Consider the following 22710-nt stretch of genomic DNA (forward strand, 5'->3'; position numbering starts at 1 on the left):
CTGTTGAACAATGAAGTGTTATGATCTGTGACCTAGTTGCCAGAAGAAGATTCTCACACAGCTCCCTCTTAAATGTTCCTGTTTGGACCAATATTTGTTACAAAAGATGCTTGGATGGGAGCTGTTAACCTTGAAGAGATAACTGCTTATGACGCGTGTTTAACCAGCCTGGAGAATAAAAGTACTGTAATACTGTTTCTTCTCCAGTCTGGGAAGCTTCCCTTACACAGGTTGTTCGTGTGATGTCTGTGTAAGATTTGTATATTGCTGAATAAAAGAGACGCTGATTTCAAAAGACCTCATTGCATGGTGACCATTATTCCAATATAGTTCACATTTTTATTTCCCACAGAATCACAGTGTTCAGGGGTTTTTGGCTGTTAGCTGGGATCATATTCTTTTGTGTAGCATTTGCACATCATTTCCAGTTTCCAAGTTTCATGTCTGTAGGGTTTGAACCCTAATAAGTATAATATCTTAGTCTGAATGGTAAATTAATAGTGTTAATCAGGACATTATTTCTGGGGAGAAACTATGGGGTTTTTCCGCAGTAGGCATCACATATCATTTTCAGTACCTCCACTGACTTTTAAGAGGCATAAATGTATAATTTTGTGAACTGAAGCTGAAACTGGCTCTATGGTTTCATACCTCAAAGGATAGTGGGGAAAATGTGTTCACTAGGGATGTTGATAACCTGCTTTTAATTTTTTTTTTAATCTACAAAAATGATTTCAATAAAAGTAAAGGTTTTGACTTAGCTGACTGTTGTTTTGATTTTGTTTTTTCTTGTTGTTTTTCTTTTTCTTTTGTATTGTTTTGTTTTGGGGTTGTTCTTTTTTAACCAAAAATTGCATTTCTGAATATAACATTTGGATATTGGAGATAACACTGATGCTTCTATTTAGATTAAAAGAATGTTGGGTTAACATATGGATCCAAGCAACATTACAAGACTAAGAGCAGTTATACATTAAAGTTCTTAGGAGTCGGACATGAAGCTGAATCTTGCTATATATTTTTTTAATGAATGTAAAAAACTATTTGCTAATTGACATAACTGACGACATTTTTCAATATATTGTTGAACTGGTATGGCTAATTGGCTGATATTAATGAGGTTACTTGTGTAATTTAGTACTAATTTGGCAACATCTGTGTTATTTCAATATACATTGTTTGATATATGAATATAAAATGATAATGATAGTCATAACTTGTTAATGAAACATGATATGATATTTTTCTCGTCCATGCATACATCCCATAGACTGCATCCGTACAGTCCGCAAATAAGTCACGTGACGACAGCACGTGACTGGGTCAGAGTTGAAAGTCAAACACACTGCAGCTCCTCAGCATGGCTGTCCGCGCGCTGCTGGGACGCAGAGCTCTGGTTCAAACATTCCGCATACAAGTAGCGGACTGGGACAGTGCGTGCAGACTCGGGTCGGTCAACTCCAGCTCGAGACAGTATGTTCTCTCCGGTAAACTCGCGCCTTCTTATCACCAGAGCGGCCACATAGCAACGACCCGACACTACAGCTCTGAGGCAAAGGATGACCTGCGTGTCAGATACCTGGACGGAGAGGACGCCGGTGAGTTGACAGTGAGCTTCGGTTTAAATGCAGCTGTGTTATTTGGTAAAGTGTCCCGTTAGAAAGCTGACTAACCGTGTATATGTGCAGTAAACCGGTACTTGAAGCTGCTTAAAGACATAGTCCGCCATTCACACAGCAACCAAGCTATCCCCCCGCCCACCACTACTATATAAGGTGTCCTCATAGTTAATAACGTTCATTCTCTCTTTGACATACTATTGTATTTGTGTTGAGAGAGTGGCGCCTTGCTATGCATGAATGAATGTAACGGACCATGTAAATACTTCATAGCTGTGTCCAAAATCACTCACTCATTCCCTACTCCCTACTCCCTACTCCCTAAGCACTACATAGGGAGTCAAACATAGTGTGACTATAAAGGGAGATCATCGGCAGAAAGAAGAAAGCACTTTCGGACAATACTCAGGTTCCGTTAATTACGTCAGCGCAATGCATGATGGTAAATATTAAGATAAGATAAACTTTATTAGTCCCCTAAGGGAAATTTGTTATGGGCACATAGTGCTACATGGTTGCATATCAATATATAATTACAGTTCTACAGATACATACTGGTAGACACCACAAGACAGAATTACATCAATTACATGTAGCCAGTTGTATGATTATAACATTAAAATATTGCTTGGTTAGTGACCATCGGTTGTACACTACTTTTCACTATAGGGTATAATAATTCACACTAGACATTCGGACAGCACTACAACATGGCGTAGTCACTATGTAGTGCACTATATGTAGTGAGTGATTTCGGACACAGCCAAGGTCATTGCAACTTGTGTGTCATTGTGAATCAGCTGCTGTAACTCTGTCTTTCAGGTATTGTTGTCGTGGGGATAAACCGAGCAAAAGCCAAAAATGCCATTAGCAGAAATTTGGTCAATATGGTATGTAGTACTATATATCTTTCCTTTTTTGTGTATATATATATATATATTATTTTAACATGATTAATAGGTTAATAATTGGTAATACAAATAACTGATGACTCAACAGTGAACTGTATACAAGCACATTTTGGAAAATAAACTTGTTTGCCAGCTTAGCTATTTATTACTCTAATGGCCTGATTTACTAAGATCCCAAATAGTGGGTACTAAATTGCGTGCACAGTGCAATAGATTTTGCGTTCGTTTTGCAGGTGATCTACTAACAATAACTAACTATAACTGTAAATGAAAACAGGTGCAACAGGTGCAGACAGCAGTATTTAAATGAGGGTTTTGTGTCTTTATGGAGAGTTTGGACGAGCAGAAAGCTGCAAGCACAAAATGAAATACGATCAGGTTCTAGTGGAAGAGGTTAACTAATATATTGAGTTATTACAAAAACAAGTATTTGTGACGAAGTCAATGCTGTTAATAAAACCACAAATATTCCAAAAATATTAACACAGGTGTAAAAACTCTGTCCTGTGTGTATTCTGTCATTGTGCCTCCGTCTCCTCCTCTCTACAGTAACAGAAGTCATCTGTGAGCAGTGAGCAGCAGGTTAATACCTGTCCTTCAAACGTATTATTTATAGACACAGTTAGTGTCAGAAATAATACCTTCAGGTTTGGTAAATCACAATGCGCGTGCTTAATAACATATTAACATTTTCTCCTCCCTGTATTTTACACACTGGGGTTAAAACGTCTCATATTACATATTCATTATGGTAAACTACTAAATAGACAGAGTGTACTATCTTACACAGTTGAAAGACGCAAACCTCAGTGTGCTGTGTTAGTAGATCAGCTTGCACAGTTTTTGCGGGTGATGTCAAGTTTGCACACGTTTCTACACACGCAGACCTTTAGTAAATCAGGCCCTAAATGTTAATGAATGTCTTAACTTCAAGCCCTCAGGTTGCCCCTTAAACCTGCATTGTTTTTGTGAACTCCTTTATGATTTCTGATGTGAAATGCGCTCTAGTATTATTTTTGATTTTTACATTCAGATTTTTGGTAGAAGTGATTTTCAAGAAGTATTATTATATCTTAAATATTTTTTAGATGTCTGAAGCTGTGGAGGATATCAAGAACAACAACAAAGTTCGCAGCGTCATTGTATGCAGTTTAGTTCCTGGGATCTTCTGTGCAGGTAACATGTCTTTGATTATTGCAGCAGAGCATATTTAACAGTGGTTTAGTTGAAATCCTGCACACTCAGTTAACTGTGTGATGCAGAGCAGGTTTGAATTCTGTATTTAGTAATCTTGACACAGAGGTTTTGGAACATACCGCAGCTGTGTCCTCTGCTGTATGTTTCAGGAAGCTGGTGCCTCTGACTTGATGTTGATGTTTTGTCTCTGTGTGCAGGTGCAGACCTGAAAGAGAGAGCCAAGATGCACCAGAGTGAAGTGGGACCATTTGTGTCAAAAGCAAGAGCACTCATCACAGAACTGGGTAAAGACTTGATAGAATGTTGGAAAGTCTGAAGTGATTAGTCTTTTTATAGATAAGTTGATCAACAGGAAGTTAATTGGCAACTGTTTTCATAATTAGTTAATAATTTGTTTTAAAAATGTCACCTGGTTGTAACTTCTAAAATCAGAATATTTGCTGTGGTTTGCATTATTAGACAATAGTTTATGATTTCATCTTGAAGCATTTCTTCAGATGCAATAACTAAAAATATCAATAAATTAATTATTAATGAAGATAACAATTCACACTTAGTAGTTGTAGCCTTAGTTGGAGTGTTTTCAGCACAATTGCTCACATGCAGTCATTTTAACCAATTAGGGTAACACAGCTGAAGAAAATCATAATACTTGAATCAGTTAAAAATATTATGTGTGTTACATCGGAATGACACAGGAAAAAAAGGTACTGAACACACTATATCAAATGTATTTAACACTTGGTGTTGAAGCCTTTGTTTGTGACCACTTCAAAACATTTCCTGTATGACCAAACTAATCTCACAGTGTCCAAGAGGGATTCTGGCCCGTTCTTCCAAGCAGACAGTCTTGAAATGTTGAAGATTCCTGAGGCTGCGGATCAATCTTTATCTTCAGTTCATTCCACAAATGTTCAATAGGGTGATTGACTGGACCATTAACACCTTTTTATTTTCTTTATCTCCTTTGCAATATGTTTTGGTTCACTGCCCTGTTGGAAGGTCGACTTGCATCTTATCCTCGTTGTCCTGTTGGATGGCAGCCCAATACATGGCTCCATCTTTCCTTCAACAAATTCTGCCGGTACCACAAGAAGAGAAACAGCCCCATCCTATAAGACTTCTAACGCTGAACTTGACTGTTGGTATGGTGTTTTTAGGGTCATATGTAGGGCTGGGTATCGGTACTCGCTACCTTTTTAAATCGATACCAAGTATTATGGAAACAACCCTTTATGTACCCAGAGAATAATATGACTATTTTTTATGGACTTGTTGACAGTCAATTAACACAAGCGTTCTTCATTTTAATGCAACATGTGATTGGCCCACTGCCACAGCAGCTACAACTTGTCTGTGGTGGTGAAGTCGCAGTTCAGCAGCCAAGATGCCACCTAAACACTCTAAAGTGTGTCTACACTACACGCCTGTTACACCGGATAAAAGACAGTGTACAAATGTGGAATGGGTATCTAATGAAGTATTCAGTTGGTATCAGTGTCATTTTAAGGGTATTTGGATTGGTACTGGTATCATACATTTTAAACAATACCCATACCTAGTCATATGCATGCATTTCTAACCATGGCATGTGGTATTGCCAAAAATTACAATTTTTGTCTCGTCTGACCACACCACATCCCCCCTGTAATCTACAGGCTTCTCCACATGTTGTCTAGCAACCTTTAAATGAGCTGCAACATGTCTTTTCTTCAGTAATAGTCTTATGGGAACATGGTACCATGGCAGTGGGGTGCATTGCGTAGTTTCTTAGTTGTACTTGCTTCTTCCAGATGTTTCTGGAGCTCTTTTTGAGTGGTCCTTTGATCTCAGGCTACTCTTCTTACTGCTTGGTCAGCAGCCTCACAAGGAGCTCCTGTGCATGGCCTGTTGATGGTGAAGTGATGCTTCCTCCACTCATGGCTGACGTGGTTAATGGTTCTTATGTGAACGAGTTAAGAAATCATTCGGTAATCTGAACCTTTCCCATGTTGCTCAACAATGTTGTTGCAAAGGTCTTGGGAGAGTTCTTTGCCTCTAACCATCATGAGATGGTTCTTGCAACACTTTGGTAACAAATGATGCTTTTATAAATGTACTAAAAGCCACATGCACTTAACCAGCTGGCTCTAATTAGCACAGGTTAGAGGTCTTATTAGAGGAATCACCTGCTTCCGTGCTTTTTCTCACTGTGTGTCATTCCAATTTAATGCACTTTTTATTCATTGGAATATTATATTTTGTTCAGATGTATTCATTTATTATCAATCAATCTTTATTTATATAGCACCAAAACTAAAGTCATCTCAAGGCACTTTACACATAGAGCAGGTCTAGACTGTACTCTTTAATTTAAAGAGACCCAACATTCCCACATGAGCAAGCACTTGGTGACAGCAGCAAGGAAAAACTCCCTTTTATCTCTCACTCTGTCATACAGAGCAAAAGTGAGTTTATTTGTACTTTACAATGTAATCACTGAAACAATCAGGAAATGACCTTTTATTACTCTGATTCACAGTTTGGTTCACACCAGCAGTGCTCTCCCTCTCTCTCTTCATTCACTCTCCAGCTCGCTCGACCTCCTCTCTCTCTCTCACTCATTCAATCTCACTTTCTCCTTCTCACACACACACACATAGAATTGGGAAATGAACAAATATAAAGCTGTTAAATGAAATCAGATTAATGCTTACTTAAGAATACATTGTCTTTGCTCTTACAGGTAATCTGCCAATGCCAACAATAGCAGCCATTGATGGAGCTGCATTGGGAGGAGGCTTGGAGATGGCACTGGCTTGTGACATCAGAATATCCTGTAAGAATCTGTGGACTTTTAGAAACCTGACACACCAGATAGTTTGTTACACAGAACCATCTGACAGGTTGTCAATGAGAACTGTTTGGAAAAGTGCAGACAATTTCCAAAAATCCTTGGCAGTTGATTACCCTGCGAGGCAGCTGGATTTGCAATGTGATTGGTCTGAACCACTGGTGGTTGGGACACAAGTTCATATTTTGAAGCCTAACAAGATGGACTCTTGTGTGTTCTTGTGATGTTGAGCTGCCTCACAAGGTCAATGTACTGCAGTGTGAGGACTAGATTAGCAGCACAGAGGGTTAGCTGTAATTGTGTCAGAGCAGTAGACTTGGCAATGGCTAATGCTAACAGCCTGAGAAGATGAGAGTGACTTTAAAAACAGTGATGTGTAAGTTAATCTTGTACAGTAATAGTATCTTAATGTGTGACCTGCACTTAGTAACAGTCCTTCTCTTTTATCTTTTTAGCTAATAATGCAAAAATGGGACTAGTTGAGGCCAAACTTGCAATTATTCCTGGAGCAGGTAAGATTGTTTTTTAAGTTATCTCACAATGTTCAGCTTTCATTAATGTCCTCCACACATCTGCAAGCTGTTGTAGACCTCATTTGAAATGGCTTTGGAAACCACAAGCAAGAACATTTTTTTGTGTTTTCCACCATTGTGAAAAGCAGTCATTTTCTAAAGGGGAGGGCTTACACATGCTGGTTTAAAAAAAAATCTTTGTGACCAGCACTTCAGTCTACTTCTCTTAAGATCTACATTCTAGATTGACATGAAATCTGGTTCACATATTCATGGACCCTTTGATGTTATAACAACAAGAACTGACAGAGTCCCAGCAGCTTCACTTCATGTCATGTTCTTTTCTTGTGTGTGGAGACTCACAAGTCATTTTCTAACTGAGCACAAGTGTTGAAGCTTCATTCACCTCTCAAATCAGCTTAGTTTTGTGAAGGTTTGGATCTGACTGTTAAACATGATGGAAAAACTAAATTATTCATTTCTTATTTTCTTTAAAAAAGAAAGAAGAAATGAAAACAGGAATGACTAAACTGAAAATATAGTCTGCCCAAGGAGGAACACTGTATCATTTCTATGAATGTTAGCCCAACTCTTCTTTTTATTCTGCTTTGTCTGTTGTTAACAATAATACTAAACATTTTATTTGTAACACACGTCACATTTGAAAACAAATCTCAAAGTGCTATAAAACAATAATCAAAAGACAAAGGTTGTGATAAAAAGAAATGTCCCAAGTCTTAGTCCAAAACTGTCAGTGGTCTGAGGTGTCCTCAGCTGGTCAGGGAGGGTGTTCCAAAGATGAGGGGAAGCAGAACAGAAGCCCCCATCACCCATGGTGCTGAGATGAGTCCAGGGGAGGAGGAGGTAACTAGAGTTTAGTACATACTATTGTAAACTGTTACGCTCAGATGGAAAACAGCGAACAAACAGCACCAGCATCCTCTTCACTCTTCCGTTGCCATGGAGTCGCAAAACACAGCAGGTAGGTAGACAGCCAGAGTCCAGAAAACCCACACAAATCCAAAAAAAATAAAAATGTCCAAAAAGGTTACTGGTAAGTGATGACAATAGTATAGTATAGTGGACGTTATATACTATTGTAAACCGTTAAAGTCAGATGGAGAAGTGGCAAACAAACAGCACCAGTGTCCTCTCCACTCTTCCGTTGCCACAGTGTGCCAAAGTGTGCTAATTTTAGACCAGTGAGGCATTAAACTCTACAGGCACAGTTTCATGGACACAATTGATAATTCAGAGTAATATGTTTTAGTGTCTGTGGTCGAGACCATGTTGCATCCAGCTTTCTCCTCTTTGGTATGCAGGGGGCACACAGCGTCTCCCCAGGGTGATAGGTGTTTCTCGCGCTAAAGAGCTCATCTTTGCTGCCCGGGCGGTGGATGGAACAGAAGCGTGTCGCCTGGGTCTTGTTAGTCATTCTGTGGAGCAGAATAAAAGCGGAGATGCTGCCTACCTGCGAGCCCTGGAGCTAGCCCGTGAGATCAACCCTCAGGTACCATAGGCCTCCAGGCAGTTCATATTTGATGTAGTGATGGATATATAAACGGAGAGACTTCTATCATGCAAAGTAGTTAAAAGAGCTTTTTGATCTTTAAAAAGACAGACTATTGGATTTTTGTCTTCACAGGGTCCAATTGCGATCAGGATGGCAAAACTGGCTATCAACCAGGGCATAGAGGTAAGTCTAACATTCTGGAATGGTTCAAATTCTGTCAAGTCCATTTATATTTCCAGTCCAGACAGGACGTATTAGGACAGTTACATATTCTTGTTCTTCAGGCTCTGTGCTTCATTACATTCAATTTGACATAAAATAATGGATACTACTGTGAAGGTTACATCGATATAGAAAGAACTGTGTGGAAGATATAGTCCCTTTAACACATAGTTCCCAAAGTTTAGAAGATCACATGTAACTGAACACACGTTAAACAAAATCATTATATTAAATAGGGGTGTAACAGTACACAGAAGTCACAGTTCAGTATGATTTCAGTATAACAGGAAAAAAAGGTAGAAAAATTATATTTTGGTCGTTTATTTTGAACAATGTTAAAGTCCAACAATGGCACATTGGTCTGTTTAGTTGTTCTGAAGGGGAAACCAGAAAATAGCCTTTTCTGCTTCCACTATATAGTTATTTTATTTGGTAAGGACAAACTCACATAAACCTCTCTGAAATCATATAAACAGCTTTATTAATGTTCTGCTCATCTTACCACTCTGAAGTTTTATTATTGCATTAATGCCTGTCAGACTGAAATAAGTGAATAATGAGTGATTCTTACAATCTGTCATCTACAACAACTAGCTTCCTTTTCTTTTTTTCTTTTTTTTGTAATGGCACCATGTACAGTATTAAACATAAATATTGCCATTTGATGTATTGTACCAGAGTTAGCTTAAAGCTAATTTACATCTGCAGTCCCTTGGCAGGTCACAAGTAATACATAACATAATCACACAGAGCAGTACATTACACACACACACACACACACACACACACACACACATAAATAATGGCACATTCTGACAACTAGCGGTTAAATTTCGCAAAGGGTTAGGCTTTGAAGATTAACCTGCATTTTAATGACATATGACTATATTTTTCACATATAGCTACTTTTTAAAAGCTTCCACACACTAACCTCCTCTTACATAAGTTTCATTCTTATATATTGTTTGCAGGTGGAAGTAGCGCATTTTGCCATCACTGCGGTCTCACTGCAGTCTCACAAGAGATTTATTGATAAATGTGTATACTATATTTCAGCACAGCAGCTTCTACATTTGAATATTTGTTGTAAGCCGCTGCCTCAAGGTCCAGTATCATTTTGTGTTGCAGCTGACAGTGTAACATATTGTAGGCTGTAATAATCTTTCTTCTAATGACGGTCTTGAGACTGTCTGTCATATTAGTCATGGAGCACTGTAACTTCATGTCTAAACATACACTCTTTATTCTGTCACAGTACAGCTGCTCTGATGGATTCATGTTGTAGGAACAAAAATGTTACCAGCACCAGAGAGAGTCACTTTTTTCTAATTTAAGAAAATACAAATCGTCCTTAATCCAGAACATGTAGCCTTATATGTTCATTTTTGGGAGTTGATTATGTTAATGGTCAAATCTCAAACAGGTGACATTCATCAGACTGAAAGAGAGTTTGTTGAATGTGGAAAAGGTGGCGAACTCAGCAAACCTGCCAGAGACATTTAGAATAAGAATATAAATGTAGTAGTCAGCTGCAGTGTGAACACTGACTAAGAGAAGCTGTGTTCTCTTTCAGGTGGATTTATCTACAGGTTTGGCAATAGAAGAGGCCTGCTATGCCCAGGTGAGAAAAATCACTTGTATTGAATAGCACTGAACTCTTTAGTGGTAAGATAAATGTGAATAGTGTCCTCACCCTGAAGTCTATTTTTTTTTTTTTTTTAAACAACAAATCAAACATAAGCACTGACATATTGATGTTGTTTCTAAGGTGATACCAACTAAAGACCGGCTGGAGGGTCTGGCTGCATTCAAGGAGAAGAGGCGTCCTCACTTCAAAGGGGAGTGAGTCCACTCTTCTTCCAGAAAACATCTGCTTTCAGCTCTCCTCCTGTTCCACTGCTTCCAACATATTTAGGGGTGAAACTGTACACGTCCAAACATTAACCTGTACACACCCAGGGGCCGTCTGTGTGACGGCGGGCCAGTAGAATTGATGCGAGCGTGTCAACTACCACGCAGGGCTTCAGGTTAAAATTGTAATGCTAACCAAGTGCTGACTACTGCTAACAATACTATAACATTTGTAATTTACATTGATTATTGCTTTTTGCAGTCTTTGGCAGGTAGTCTCTAACTTAAGCCTCCTTTACTAGTGAACCAATCCAAGAGCCATCCAATTACCATGAAGTTCTGTATGATGCATCACAAGGTTTGTTTTTTTTACTTTGTGTCCACAGCACTGAGGAACACCTGTGGTATACTTTGACTACTTCTGACTGGTGTGTCTCTGTGCTCGTTTCACTGTGACCTGACAACTATACATTTACATTTTTCTACAAACCAAAGCTCAAACCCTCAGAATGATTTTAAAAGAAAAAACAATGATAGAAAAACTGATAATTGTGACTTTAAAGATCACTAAGCAATTTTCCAACATTGTTACTCTGCCTCAGAAATAAGAAGTGCACTGTCCTCTAACTGTACTCACATAATGTAGTGACTACTTATTTAACTAGTTCAAATTGATCATTTGATTAGTTAATTGAATAAATTGAACACAAGAGAGATCTGTGAGATAGTAACTTCATTATTAGTTTCTCAGAGCTGCTTGGTTTGACCAGACTTGCCCTTAAAACTACATTATTCAAAATATATCTGCTCATTCTGGAGCTTTTTACGGGGTAGGGGTCTACTTACTAGCTGTTTCCAGAGCTTTCAACACCAGTTAATACTCAGTCTTGAGCGAAATCTGCTTACAAAGATCATGAGATACAGTTGAAAGCTTAAGAAAAGGTTAATACTGTAAATGGACCTTGAGATTTGTACGCATCAAACATAAAACATACATTACGTAACTCTTTTCTGTGTAGGTCCTTAAATAGTCCAGCTGATATGAATACAATGGAGAAATAATCACCTGTCAGACCTCCAGGTCACCATTCAGTTTGTGTCTCTATAAATTGCTTAATGATCTTTTAACATGAGAAGATGTCAACACTAATGGAATCGTAAACCAGTTTTAAATGCTCTGTGTATGGAAGCATGATTTAGTGAATTTCTGTTTTAACAATGTAGCCATTGAGTGTTGGACAGGCTGGACTGTTGTATTCACACTAATGGAAACTGTAATCAGTCATGAAGCACTTGATTTTGTTTCCTCTGAGTTGCCTTTTCTTCTGTAATACATGGGTTTTTGTTGAGTTAGGTATCAAGAGGCCTTATCAAACTAGTATCAAGCCTCAAACTGCTTGTATGAAGTTGTTTATGAATGAATCAGCCACAGTAAAGATGATTTTATTTTAGTGAAGTGAGCCTGTAAACCTCTGTCACTGTGAGACTGCTTGTGGGCCATGAGACCATATCACACATTTGTAAATAAAACATCTATCACATATAAAAGTTGAATCTTTTTTCTGTGGTGAATATGAGATGTTGAAGCATTGCAAATGCAGTGAGCTCAAGTACAGTTACTGTACTCCATAGTGGAAACTGATTCATGCACATTAATTTCTGGAAATGGAAATTTGGTTTAATAATTAGAACTTCATGTATTGACTTTCTGAAGCAAATTAAAACCATTAGAATAATGGAAATGTATTTGAATCCAGCTCAGAGAGTCAGAATGATATGAAAAATTCCCTCTTTTGGGAATTGCATATTTTGAAGTCTTTTGCAGATTTACACACTTCAGAACAGGGCGAATCTAGGATCAGACCTGATTCTAGGATCAGACCTCATCTCCTCATGAGAATTTGACATACAATGCCCTGCAAGTGTTCAAACCCCCTACTAAATAATTCATTTCACTGGATAACGTAAATTACATCAATACATAGAGTGGCCTTCTAAAATGTATAATAATAATGGTTCAGAGAGGTTAGGGTTAGATAGTTAATGAACCCTGAGGGAAAAACAATATTAATGACAGAACTATCCAAAGTACATTAAACCTGTTCAAATAAAACCATTTGAACCTGTAGCATAAGTGTTTGTCCCGTTTCTAACAGACAGGCTCAAAAAATAATAAGTTGTATAAAATAATTTTTAGGGGAAAAAATAATACAATAAAAAAAATACAATCATTTACTTATTTTTAGGGGTGTTTACCCTAAAAAGGGTCTAAAGTCGCCACTGCTTCAAAAACATAATAGAATTCCATCGCTGTATGTAGACCACAAAAACATGTTCAACATGTTTTTTTAGTCCCACAATGGAGAATATTGCAGCAGCAAAGTGTACAGTAAAAAAAAGTGTCAATAAAAAGAATAAAGAACAATAAATGATAAGTACAAAAGCAATAAAAAACAGTAGTAAAAAAAGAAATAGTAAATAATAGTAACATTATGTACAAAAGTAAATAAGCAATATTGATGTTGAGTGATAATACACCTGAGTTGAGATTGTTAATGCACGGGTTTAAAGTGAGAATAAATATATGTGTATACAGTGCATCCGGATGAAGTATTCACACCCCTTCACTTCCCCCACATGTTGTTATGTTACAGCCTTATTCCAAAATTGATTAAATTCCTTTTTTTTCTAATCAATCTACACACAATACCCCATAATGAGAAAGCGAAAAAGGTTTTTCAGAAATTCATGCAAATGTATTAAAAATAAAAAACTGAAATATGGCATGTACATAAGTATTCACACCCTTTACTCAGTACTTTGTTGAGGCACGCTTGGCAGCGATTACAGCCTCAAGTCTTCTTGGGTATGAAGCTACAAGCTTGGCACACCTGTATTTGGGGTATTTTTCCCATTCTTCTCTTCGGAACTCCTACCCCCTTTGTAAAGAGGGTAGTAGTAATAAGTTCTAGCTTCACCTTCACCTTTCAATCATTGCTCTAAACTCAAGTTTCCACAACTTTTCCTCAGAAAGCTGTGGGTGATATATGAGAGGCTTGTTCTGCTTCAATCTGTGATCAGGATGGGGATTCAGTGATCAGGTCCAAATCAGGCTGAAGTCAGATATGCAGTGCTGATGGTTAGGGTCAGGAGTATCATTAGGATAGAAGTAGAAGGTGTGTGTGTAAGCCTGTAAACAGACTGTTGAGGCCCTGGCCAGTGGTTGCGTGCAGGCCTGCCCTGTGGCTTCGTGCTGCTGCTGCACAGAGCCTGACATCAGGCTGCACATCCCCACTGTGGCTGGCCTCCTTCCGGCAGATGTCCCAGCACTAAGCCGGGGGGAATCCCACCACAACTCAAGGTTGCGTAAAGAAAGACCGGTTCCCCAATGCTGGAGGCCGCACCCCGTCAAAGGACGCACGTCAAAGGTGTAACTGTAACATGTACACTCTAACTGTAGCATCCTTAACACAATTTTGTACTTTCTCTTTTTTTCAAGGGAACAGTTTTGTCACCGCAGGTCAGCTCAGTCTGGGAGATGTGGCTCTTCCTCCATGGCCATGCACAGTGGCTGTTTCTGTTTTAACTGTTTGTTGACAGGTGGCTTTGGGCCTCAAACACCACTGAAAGTCATCTCAACAGTATTTAAACTGTACGAAACTATTTCAAACTTGTTGACTTCAGGTCAGTTATATAAAGTCTTTCTTTGGTAGTAAGTTGGTCTTTTGTGTGTGTGTGTTATGTTTTATGTTATTGACAAAGGGTTTTCCATCATTAATAAACTGATAGAAATTAGAATCAGAACCAGGTTTATTGCCAAGTAGGTTTGCACATACAAAGAGTTTACCTTGCTGTCGTGGTTACTTAACAGGTAAAAATATCCACAAAATTAAGTAGCTGTAATAATATTAGAAAGAAAGAAAGAAAGAAATGTATAATAAATAAATATATTAATTCTATTATATAAAATAGATTTGACATTAATATAACATGTAATGTCCATGGATGGGATAGAGTCAGTGGGGGTCCTGGCTCTTATTAATGAGGTCGGTTGCAGATAGGAAGAAACTGTTCTTGTGGAAAAAGGTTTTGGTCTTGACAGATCTCAGCCTCTTGCTGGATTGTGGTGCAGATGCTCTGCAGCTCTTTTCGGGAAGGTCAGAGGTCAAATGTTCTATAGGAAGGGTCTACCTAATGGACTAAAGAGCAAAAACGACAAAGCACATTTCTTGATGACCGATGATTTACTCCAGCCAGAGAAATGTTTCACTACATGGAAACTCCAAAGTTGTCAATTCTCTCTGTTAGTGATCTTTAAAGCATAGTTGATGATTTATTATCTCTTAATGAAGTGATAGCTCATAACGTTTGAAAATGGTAAGTTAATGAGCTTTTCCATTCATGGTTAATTATGTATCTCAGAACAGAGTCCTTGTTTTATTTTCCCTGTTCATAAATGAATGAATAAATGAATGACCTCAACTACAGCTTTCTGAAATACACTTACAAAAGGCTACATGAAATCTGTAGTTCATAACAAGGATGCAGTTCATGGAAAATGAACAGGGAAAAAAACAATGAATTACTGAACAGCAATGTTAAATAGGCTTACTCAGTCCTGTGTTGATAAATGTGCAACCTGTTAAAATGTCATATTTTTAACATCTTGGTGCTTGTCTGAATAAAAATGAGTTTACTAACCTAATCTTTAAAAGGTATGTAAGCATAATTCATTCAATTGAGTATGATCACTATTGTCTACAGGTCACAGGTTGGAAGTATACAAACCTACTACTGAACATTCTGGTTTGAGCATCTCAGCTTTAGGTTGTAGGTATAAAACAGTCCACAGTGACTATAAAAAGTATTCATTCCCCTTTTATTGCTCATATAAATTGAATCATGGTCAATATAATTTGGCCTTTTAATAATTAATAATTAGTAATAATTCACAAAAATGAACAAAGTGTGTCAAAGTGAAAACATATTTCTACAGTCACATGTGTGCACCTCAACTGCAAACCAATAAATTAAAAGCTGCTGGTCCTTCAGAAAGCAAAGCTACAGGCCTTCTATGGTCCAAACATATATAATGTAATTGTGTGTGTGTGTGTGGTTTGTGTGTGTGTGTGTGTGTGTGTGTGTGTGTGTGTGTGTGTGTGTGTGTGTGTGTGTGTGTGTGTGTGTGTGTGTGTGTGTGTGTGTGTGTGTGTGTGTGTGTGTGTGTGTGTGTGGTGTGTGTGTTTGCATGCCAGAGGTTTTAGCAGAACTAGAAAGAACAAACAAAATACTGTATTAAATAACATCCTGTTTACATCAGTGATGGGGTTTTTCAAGAGTGTGTGTTCTTGAGTTAGTGTTTTTAGTACAAAATTCCCTCTGTGCATCACCCTGGAGAGTGTTTCCTTGCTGAGTGGTGGCAAGGGACAGTAACAGGAACTTGGAATTTCACACTAAAAAGACTGTAATGTTGGAAGATAGGTCCTGGACCACCATGGACAATTAAGACTGTAATCATTCTTCCAATGTAGAAGTATTCATCGTCTTCCACTGCTGGAAAATACCAAAATTGTAAAGATGTGACAAAAAATGATGACCTTTCTAGCAAATGAGAGTCTGTAAAGTCTAAAGACTCTCCAACTGGTCCAGAATGCAGCTGCACGCGTACTGACAAAAACTAGAAAGAGAGATCATATTACTCCTATTATAGCTTCACTGCATTGACTTCCTGTAAAATCTAGAATAGAATTTAAAATCCTTCTCCTCACTTTTAAAGCTCTTAATGGTCAGGCTCCATCATATCTTAAAGAGCTTATAGTACCTTATGTACCTACCAGAACACTGCGCTCCCAGCATGCAGGCCTACTTGTGGTTCCTAGTATCTCTAAAAGTAGAATGGGAGGCAGAGCCTTCAGTTATCAGGCTCCTCTCCTGTGGAACCATCTCCCAGATTGGGTCCGGAGGGCAGACACCCTCTCTACTTTTAAGAGTAGGCTTAAAACTTTCCTTTTTGATAAAGCTTATAGTTAGCAAGCTCCTAGTTTATGCTGCTATAGGCTTAGACTGCTGGGGGACTCCTACTCCCATGATGCACTGAGCTCCTCTCTCCTTTTCTCTCTCTCTCTCTCTCTCTCTATCTATATCCATTTACATTCATGTGCTATTAATGCATTCTGTGATAATGTCTGGATGACAGATTCATTATCCTCCCGTCGGGGTCCTACTAACTTCAATGCTGATTGTTTTTTCAATGTGCTTCAAATATTCTTCTTGGCTTCATTGAGAAAGCAGAGTAAGAACTTCTTAAGTAGGCCCACCAATGTCCAAAGCTTCTTCCATTAGCTCAAATTCATCAGCATGTGAATTTCACATGCACCAACCATCCCAGACTTCGGTTAGGTTAATGTTAAATCTGCTATAGAAGCTTGAAAATTAAGCTTCTGAGACAAAATCAAGACCATGTCTGTAGCTGTCAGTCCATTATTGTAGAAGAAGCAGTCAGATAAAGGCAAGGAAATGTGAACAGTGCATCTTCTTAGATGTGTATATTATTCAAACTGTGACTAAAACGTTTTAATTGTATTTTTATATATATATATATATATATATATATATATATATAGTGAATAAAGTTTTAAAACCACTTCCAAATACTCCTTTCTCCTTCCAGGCAAACTTCCCCCCTCTAATAGAAACGTTACGGACTAGAGTATCATTCTGGGACACCCTTCTTATCTCTTTAATTGGGAGAATTAATGCCATAAAGATGATTTTCCTCCCACAGTTATTATATTTATTTTAAAACATCACCATTTTTCTTAAAAAATAATTTTTCAAACACCTGGACTTTTTAATAGTTCCCTTTCTGTGGGGACACAAGGCTCACAGAACAGGTTAAAAAACATCTCTGTAGGCCAAAGCCTGACGGGGGATTAGCTCTCGCAAACTTTTTGCTTTAATACTGTGCTTCAGTGATAAAGATGCTTACCTTTTGGCTGGACACATCGACACCATTGTTGGATTGGCTAAAGCTGGAGGCAGAAGACTGCTACCCATATTCCATGGGTGCAGTCCTACTAGCCCCAGCTAAGGTTATTAAGTTGCTGTATAATAATAACCCTATCTCACATAACATGATTCGTACATGGAAGCAAATCAAAGCCAATCTTAATCTTAAACCAATCACCCTATTATTACCTGTTGCTAGGAACCCCACATTTGCCCCCTCCAGTCTGGACGGAGCCTTTTCTACATGGAGTGAAAGGGGTGTCCGGTGTATTGGTTACTTAAACATAGGAGGCTTCTTTGCTTTATTCACACAACTACAGAGGAAGTGTAGACTGGGGAATAACAACTTCTTTCGTTACCTACAAATTCAGAACATTAGGAAACATTTAAAAGATTTTGATACTGAAACATAATCTTAAATAGATGACTGTCTGAAACTGTCACCAAACAAAAGTAAGTTGATATCCCACATCTATAATACTCTCTTATCAATAAGCTCTCTCTCAACTGAAAATGATAGACATAAGTGGGAAGGGGAATTTGGCAAACCAATTCCAGATGATTTATGGAAAGAGAGCCTTGAAAATATACATAATTGTTCAAATAATGCAAGATACCAAGAGGTGTCGCCTATATATGATAATTGCCAATCTTCTGTGGCAACATTTCTTCATAGTTTTGCTCTATGTCCAAAGGTCCACTCTTTTTGGATCGATATGTAACATTATGTCTGAGGTCTGAATACTTCTGAAACAAAGTATGACACAGCAGCATTTTCTCTCTTATTAATAGGAAAGAGATTAATCCCCATTTTATGGAAGAGCGCAACTGTCCCTACCTCTAAGCTGTGGTTAGAGGATCTAACTAACACACTTTATTTGGAAAAGATATGCGCTGAAAGACAGGCTCCAACAATTCAATACATCCTGGAAACCACTCATATCATACCTTGACACTATAAATCCAGTACAGCAGTCCACATCCTAGCACACAATACACAACAACTTCGACAGTTGAAGAGTGAAGGTCTCCGTGAGTGAGTGAGTGAGGGAGGAAGGGGTGGAGATGCATAGGGATGGGTTAGTGGGGTGATTGGGTTGGGTCCTGTGAGTGATGGGGGATCCTGGTCAGCCTGGTTACGTGTTTTTTCTCTTTTTAATGGTCTTCTGTTTTTATTTTGTCTTATTTTGTTTCAATACTATTTTTTACTGTCTTATTTGAATTAGTTGTGAAAATGTTTTCTGAATGCATAAGTGGAATGTATGTTAATTGGAAACTTTCAATAAAAAGACATTTGAAAAAACAAAAACAAAAAAATGTACTGATTGGTGTATACAATATATATATATACATGTACCATGGTAAATGCTGAGGTGCAGAATATTGCAGCAAGGCTTAATAAACATTGTCTTCATTCAGGAAAGTCTGAGCTTATTCTTCACAGATATCCTGAGTTTTAGGGTAGGTCAGACAGAAATGTATAAGGCTACATGTAGGTTAATTTAGGCTGTATGTTAGATTACCAGGTCTCAGGAGGGACTGCAGCATTGAAAGCACTTGGGAAAATGTGTTAAAAGATTAGATTCTTGCCCAAGAGAGCAGCCCAGTTTTAGAGAGAGCAACATTAAACATTACAGTTACAGCGATTGTTCAGTGTAACTTTGACTCTGCTGCCATCTGCTGGTACATCAGTTGTCAACACAGAGAAGCGCCACTCTGCCTAAAAGGAGCTCATTTGGGCTGTATCCAAAAAATCTACCTGAACACATCTGAACCCGCCATATCTCCAGTATCACTGTTCTAACAATGGAAAGAACACGTTTTTAACCAGGTCAATAGTAGAGAATACTAGTTGCTGGTTACATGCTCACAGGATGGTAACATATTGCAGATTTTTTTTCATGCTTTGCAATGGTGCCATAACAAAACATAAAATGCATTTACAGTGTATACATGATGAAACACATCAACAAACGATTCAGTCATGTAGTCTGTTAGTTGTAACATGAATCTTTGTTTATTTTATAAGCTGGATTTACAGTATATACGTTTACTACAACTTTCATATTGTTCACATTCAGGAAAGAACAAGAAAAGTAATAAAATAAAAGTCATTTGCATAATTATGGTCTATGTTGAACAGTTATAATAAATCTCCAGTTTAAGTCAATATTTTACAACAGCATTTAATTTATAATCATTTTTAGTCATTCATACATGATTAAATGCAGTTTTTCCATATCAACCAGCAGTTTGCATAGTCTCACAGCATCCATGTGAAGAATCACTGTGCAATGTCGTAATAATAATCCCGTAGTCTTGGCTCAACAACACTGAATTTGGGTCTTTCGTCCACTCTGTAAGACATGAAAACAAGGTTGAACTGAGACCAGAGGTTCTTCTGACATACACTGCCCTTATGATTCATATCCAAGTGCAATACCGTCTGATGTAAATGGGATTTTGTGATGATTTACGCCGGGAACACACCGAAGAGCGGCGAAAAGCGGCCTGTAGCCTGTTGCCACGCAATCTCTATGGAAACTCTCCGGTGTGTTCCCGGCGTTAGACATCTTGTCACTTACTTGTATGTCCAGCAGGCGTTCATGAGGTCATACATCTCTTGTGGACAGTTAAGTGGAGCTTCCATGCGCTGTCCACTTTCAAGCATTTGCATGACATCATTTCCTTTCATTCCCTGTTAACAGTGACACATTTAGATTTCATCTGACACATCAGGTTGATACAAATATGTACTGTGGATCAAAGAGCACATAACAGGCAGTAGGCTGAATGAGTGGGACATACAGCATGATACGTGAATCACAAATGTAAACACATTTGTCTTCAAGAGTTTTTGTCTAGTGATGGATTTCTGTCTCTGATATACAGTCTATGATTTCTGTATAAAAACACAGAACTGCAGCAGGTGTTCATTGTTTTGCCTGTAGGTGGCGACGGCAACATTCTGCATCTGCAGAGTAAAAGTACTGCTGTTGTTTTGTAGAGGTGGACTGACAATGACAACACAGCTCCCCCATGTGGACACTCTGCAGCCTGCCACATGCGAGTGAGTGAGTGAGTGAGTCAAGTCAGTGTATAAGTGACAGTGAGCATCTGAGTGATTTTGTGAGCCAGTGTGTGACTGAAAAACAAAAGACGTCCTCAGATAAATCAGGACAATGTGTGACATAAACGTCCTCATTTATCTGAAGGGTGTCTTAATGGTTTATGATATGATGGGTTTGTGATAGGTTTAGAGATTGTTCATACCTTGTATGGTTTCTGGCCAAGGGAATATGCCTCCCACATGAGCACCCCAAAGCTCCACACATCACTTTTGGATGAGAATTTGAAGTAGTTGATGCACTCAGGAGCGTACCATTTCACCGGCCACTTCCCATGACCCTTAGCCTGAAGAAGCAGAGAAACAACACATCAGGAGTTAGTTATTGGTTATTTATTTACTTTTATACACAGTTAACAAGACACCAGCACAGTCTGGTGCTGTGGACCACCAACATATTTAGGGCTATGGTGTGGTACGGTGATACATGCTGGCAGTATGGCAACAAGATGGAGCTAAAAAATGTGGAGCCCATTAAATATAAGAGTTGAACAGAGCTTTGACCTCACAGAAAAGCTTCATGTTATGGCTACTATTAGTCAAGGATATGACTGTAAAATGTTGGTTTTATTTTTTGTCTAAAATATTATTTTAATGATTTGGAATGTTGGATGAGAGAATGTCTAGAAACACATATTAAAAGGTAGTTCATACAAATGATTGTTCTGATCTGAATAAAGTTTCTATAAAACCAATTTATCAAGACTGGGTTTTACTATTTCGCCATATTGTCCCACTCTCAGGTATTTTTCTGAGATCAGGTCGGAGGATCCTAATTGATGTTACATTGATATTGTTTCCGTGGTGCTAACACATACATTTTACACATTATGTGACACCACCACGGAATCCAGTTTTAAGAGGTCGTGGTCATTTCAAATATTTCTGTGAGATCAGGTTGGTTACCTTGTAGTAGTTTTGCTCCTCAGCGACAGCTTTGGAAAGACCAAAGTCACTGATCTTGGCGTAGTGCTGTGTGACCAGCAGCACATTCCTGGCAGCGAGGTCCCTGTGGACAAAGTTATGCTCCTCCAGATACTTCATTCCCATGGACACCTGGTGGACCAGCTCAGTGATGTTTTTTATGTTTGTCTGCCTGTAGATAATCAACTGTTATTTTAACCATAAAATCCACAATAAAACTAAAGACAAGCAGTTCATAAACAATCATCTGAGAGACATTCACTTCTTAAGACAACAAGGTTCCATTTTATAAATGTAATATCTGTCTTGTATGAAGTCAAACTTTATTCCTGTTTGGAATGACCAGGCGCAGTCCTTATCATTGCTAACTTTACTCTTGACTTGAATGGACGGATGGAAACACAGTAAAGAGAAACATCTACAAGCAAGCATGTAGCCCTAACCCTTTGACCCCTGACTGTTGGAAGTTGTAAGGGAAATATGTAGCCCTTGAGAGGAACACAAGGAACATTTTACGGGGCTGAAAATGTGCTGAAACATCCTCTGAATGTTTCTCAGATTAGGGAATATTAATAAGGACTATTATGCTACAGCCATCAGTGATTCTTTAAGGTCAATGCTAATTTTAGCATGCTAATTCAATGCTAACACATTGTAAAATGTGGGCACCATCTTACTTTAGTATGTTAGAATGCGAACATTTGCTAATTAGTGCTAAACACAAAGAAGGATGATGGAAAAGATCATATAAATGTATTGCAGTAGATGATTAACAGAAATTAATATTCACATAGTTTCATGTTTTTATGTTAAGTTCATTGTTACCACCAGTACTAAATGACCTGCACACCCTGCATTTAGAGTTACTAATTAACTGGACCTGCAGGCTTCCACACTAACCAACCACTGTGCTAACACTGCTACAACTACAAAACAGTGCAGCATAACCATATACATTATAATCTGAACTGTGAAATAAGTAAAGTCAGTAGA

At 38.2% G+C, this 22710-nt stretch overlaps 2 protein-coding genes across 3 annotated transcripts in view; one reads left to right on the plus strand and one right to left on the minus strand.

The window, feature by feature from the left end:
• The first annotated feature begins 1334 nt into the window (after positions 1–1334).
• auh (AU RNA binding protein/enoyl-CoA hydratase) lies at positions 1335–12208 on the plus strand. Its single transcript, XM_062435016.1, has 10 exons — positions 1335–1598; positions 2442–2509; positions 3619–3706; positions 3925–4011; positions 6453–6545; positions 7016–7072; positions 8395–8582; positions 8718–8768; positions 10381–10428; positions 10576–12208. Exons 1-10 carry the CDS (start codon positions 1361–1363, stop codon positions 10651–10653), a joined length of 996 nt encoding a protein of 331 aa, XP_062291000.1. The 5' UTR covers positions 1335–1360; the 3' UTR covers positions 10654–12208.
• A 7469-nt stretch (positions 12209–19677) lies between these two features.
• The window catches only part of syk (spleen tyrosine kinase), a 28881-nt gene continuing 25848 nt past the window's right edge, over positions 19678–22710 (minus strand). For both annotated transcript variants that reach the window (XM_062434696.1, XM_062434694.1), the window contains 4 exons: positions 21700–21889; positions 20940–21080; positions 20252–20364; positions 19678–20023 (listed from right to left, as the gene is read on the minus strand). In XM_062434696.1, coding sequence (XP_062290680.1) covers positions 19951–20023; positions 20252–20364; positions 20940–21080; positions 21700–21889 — 517 coding nt within the window. In that variant the 3' untranslated portion in view covers positions 19678–19950. The remainder of the gene's footprint in view (positions 20024–20251; positions 20365–20939; positions 21081–21699; positions 21890–22710) is intronic.

Source organism: Scomber scombrus, chromosome 15 (genome assembly GCF_963691925.1).
Source record: "Scomber scombrus chromosome 15, fScoSco1.1, whole genome shotgun sequence".
Lineage (NCBI taxonomy): Eukaryota > Metazoa > Chordata > Actinopteri > Scombriformes > Scombridae > Scomber > Scomber scombrus.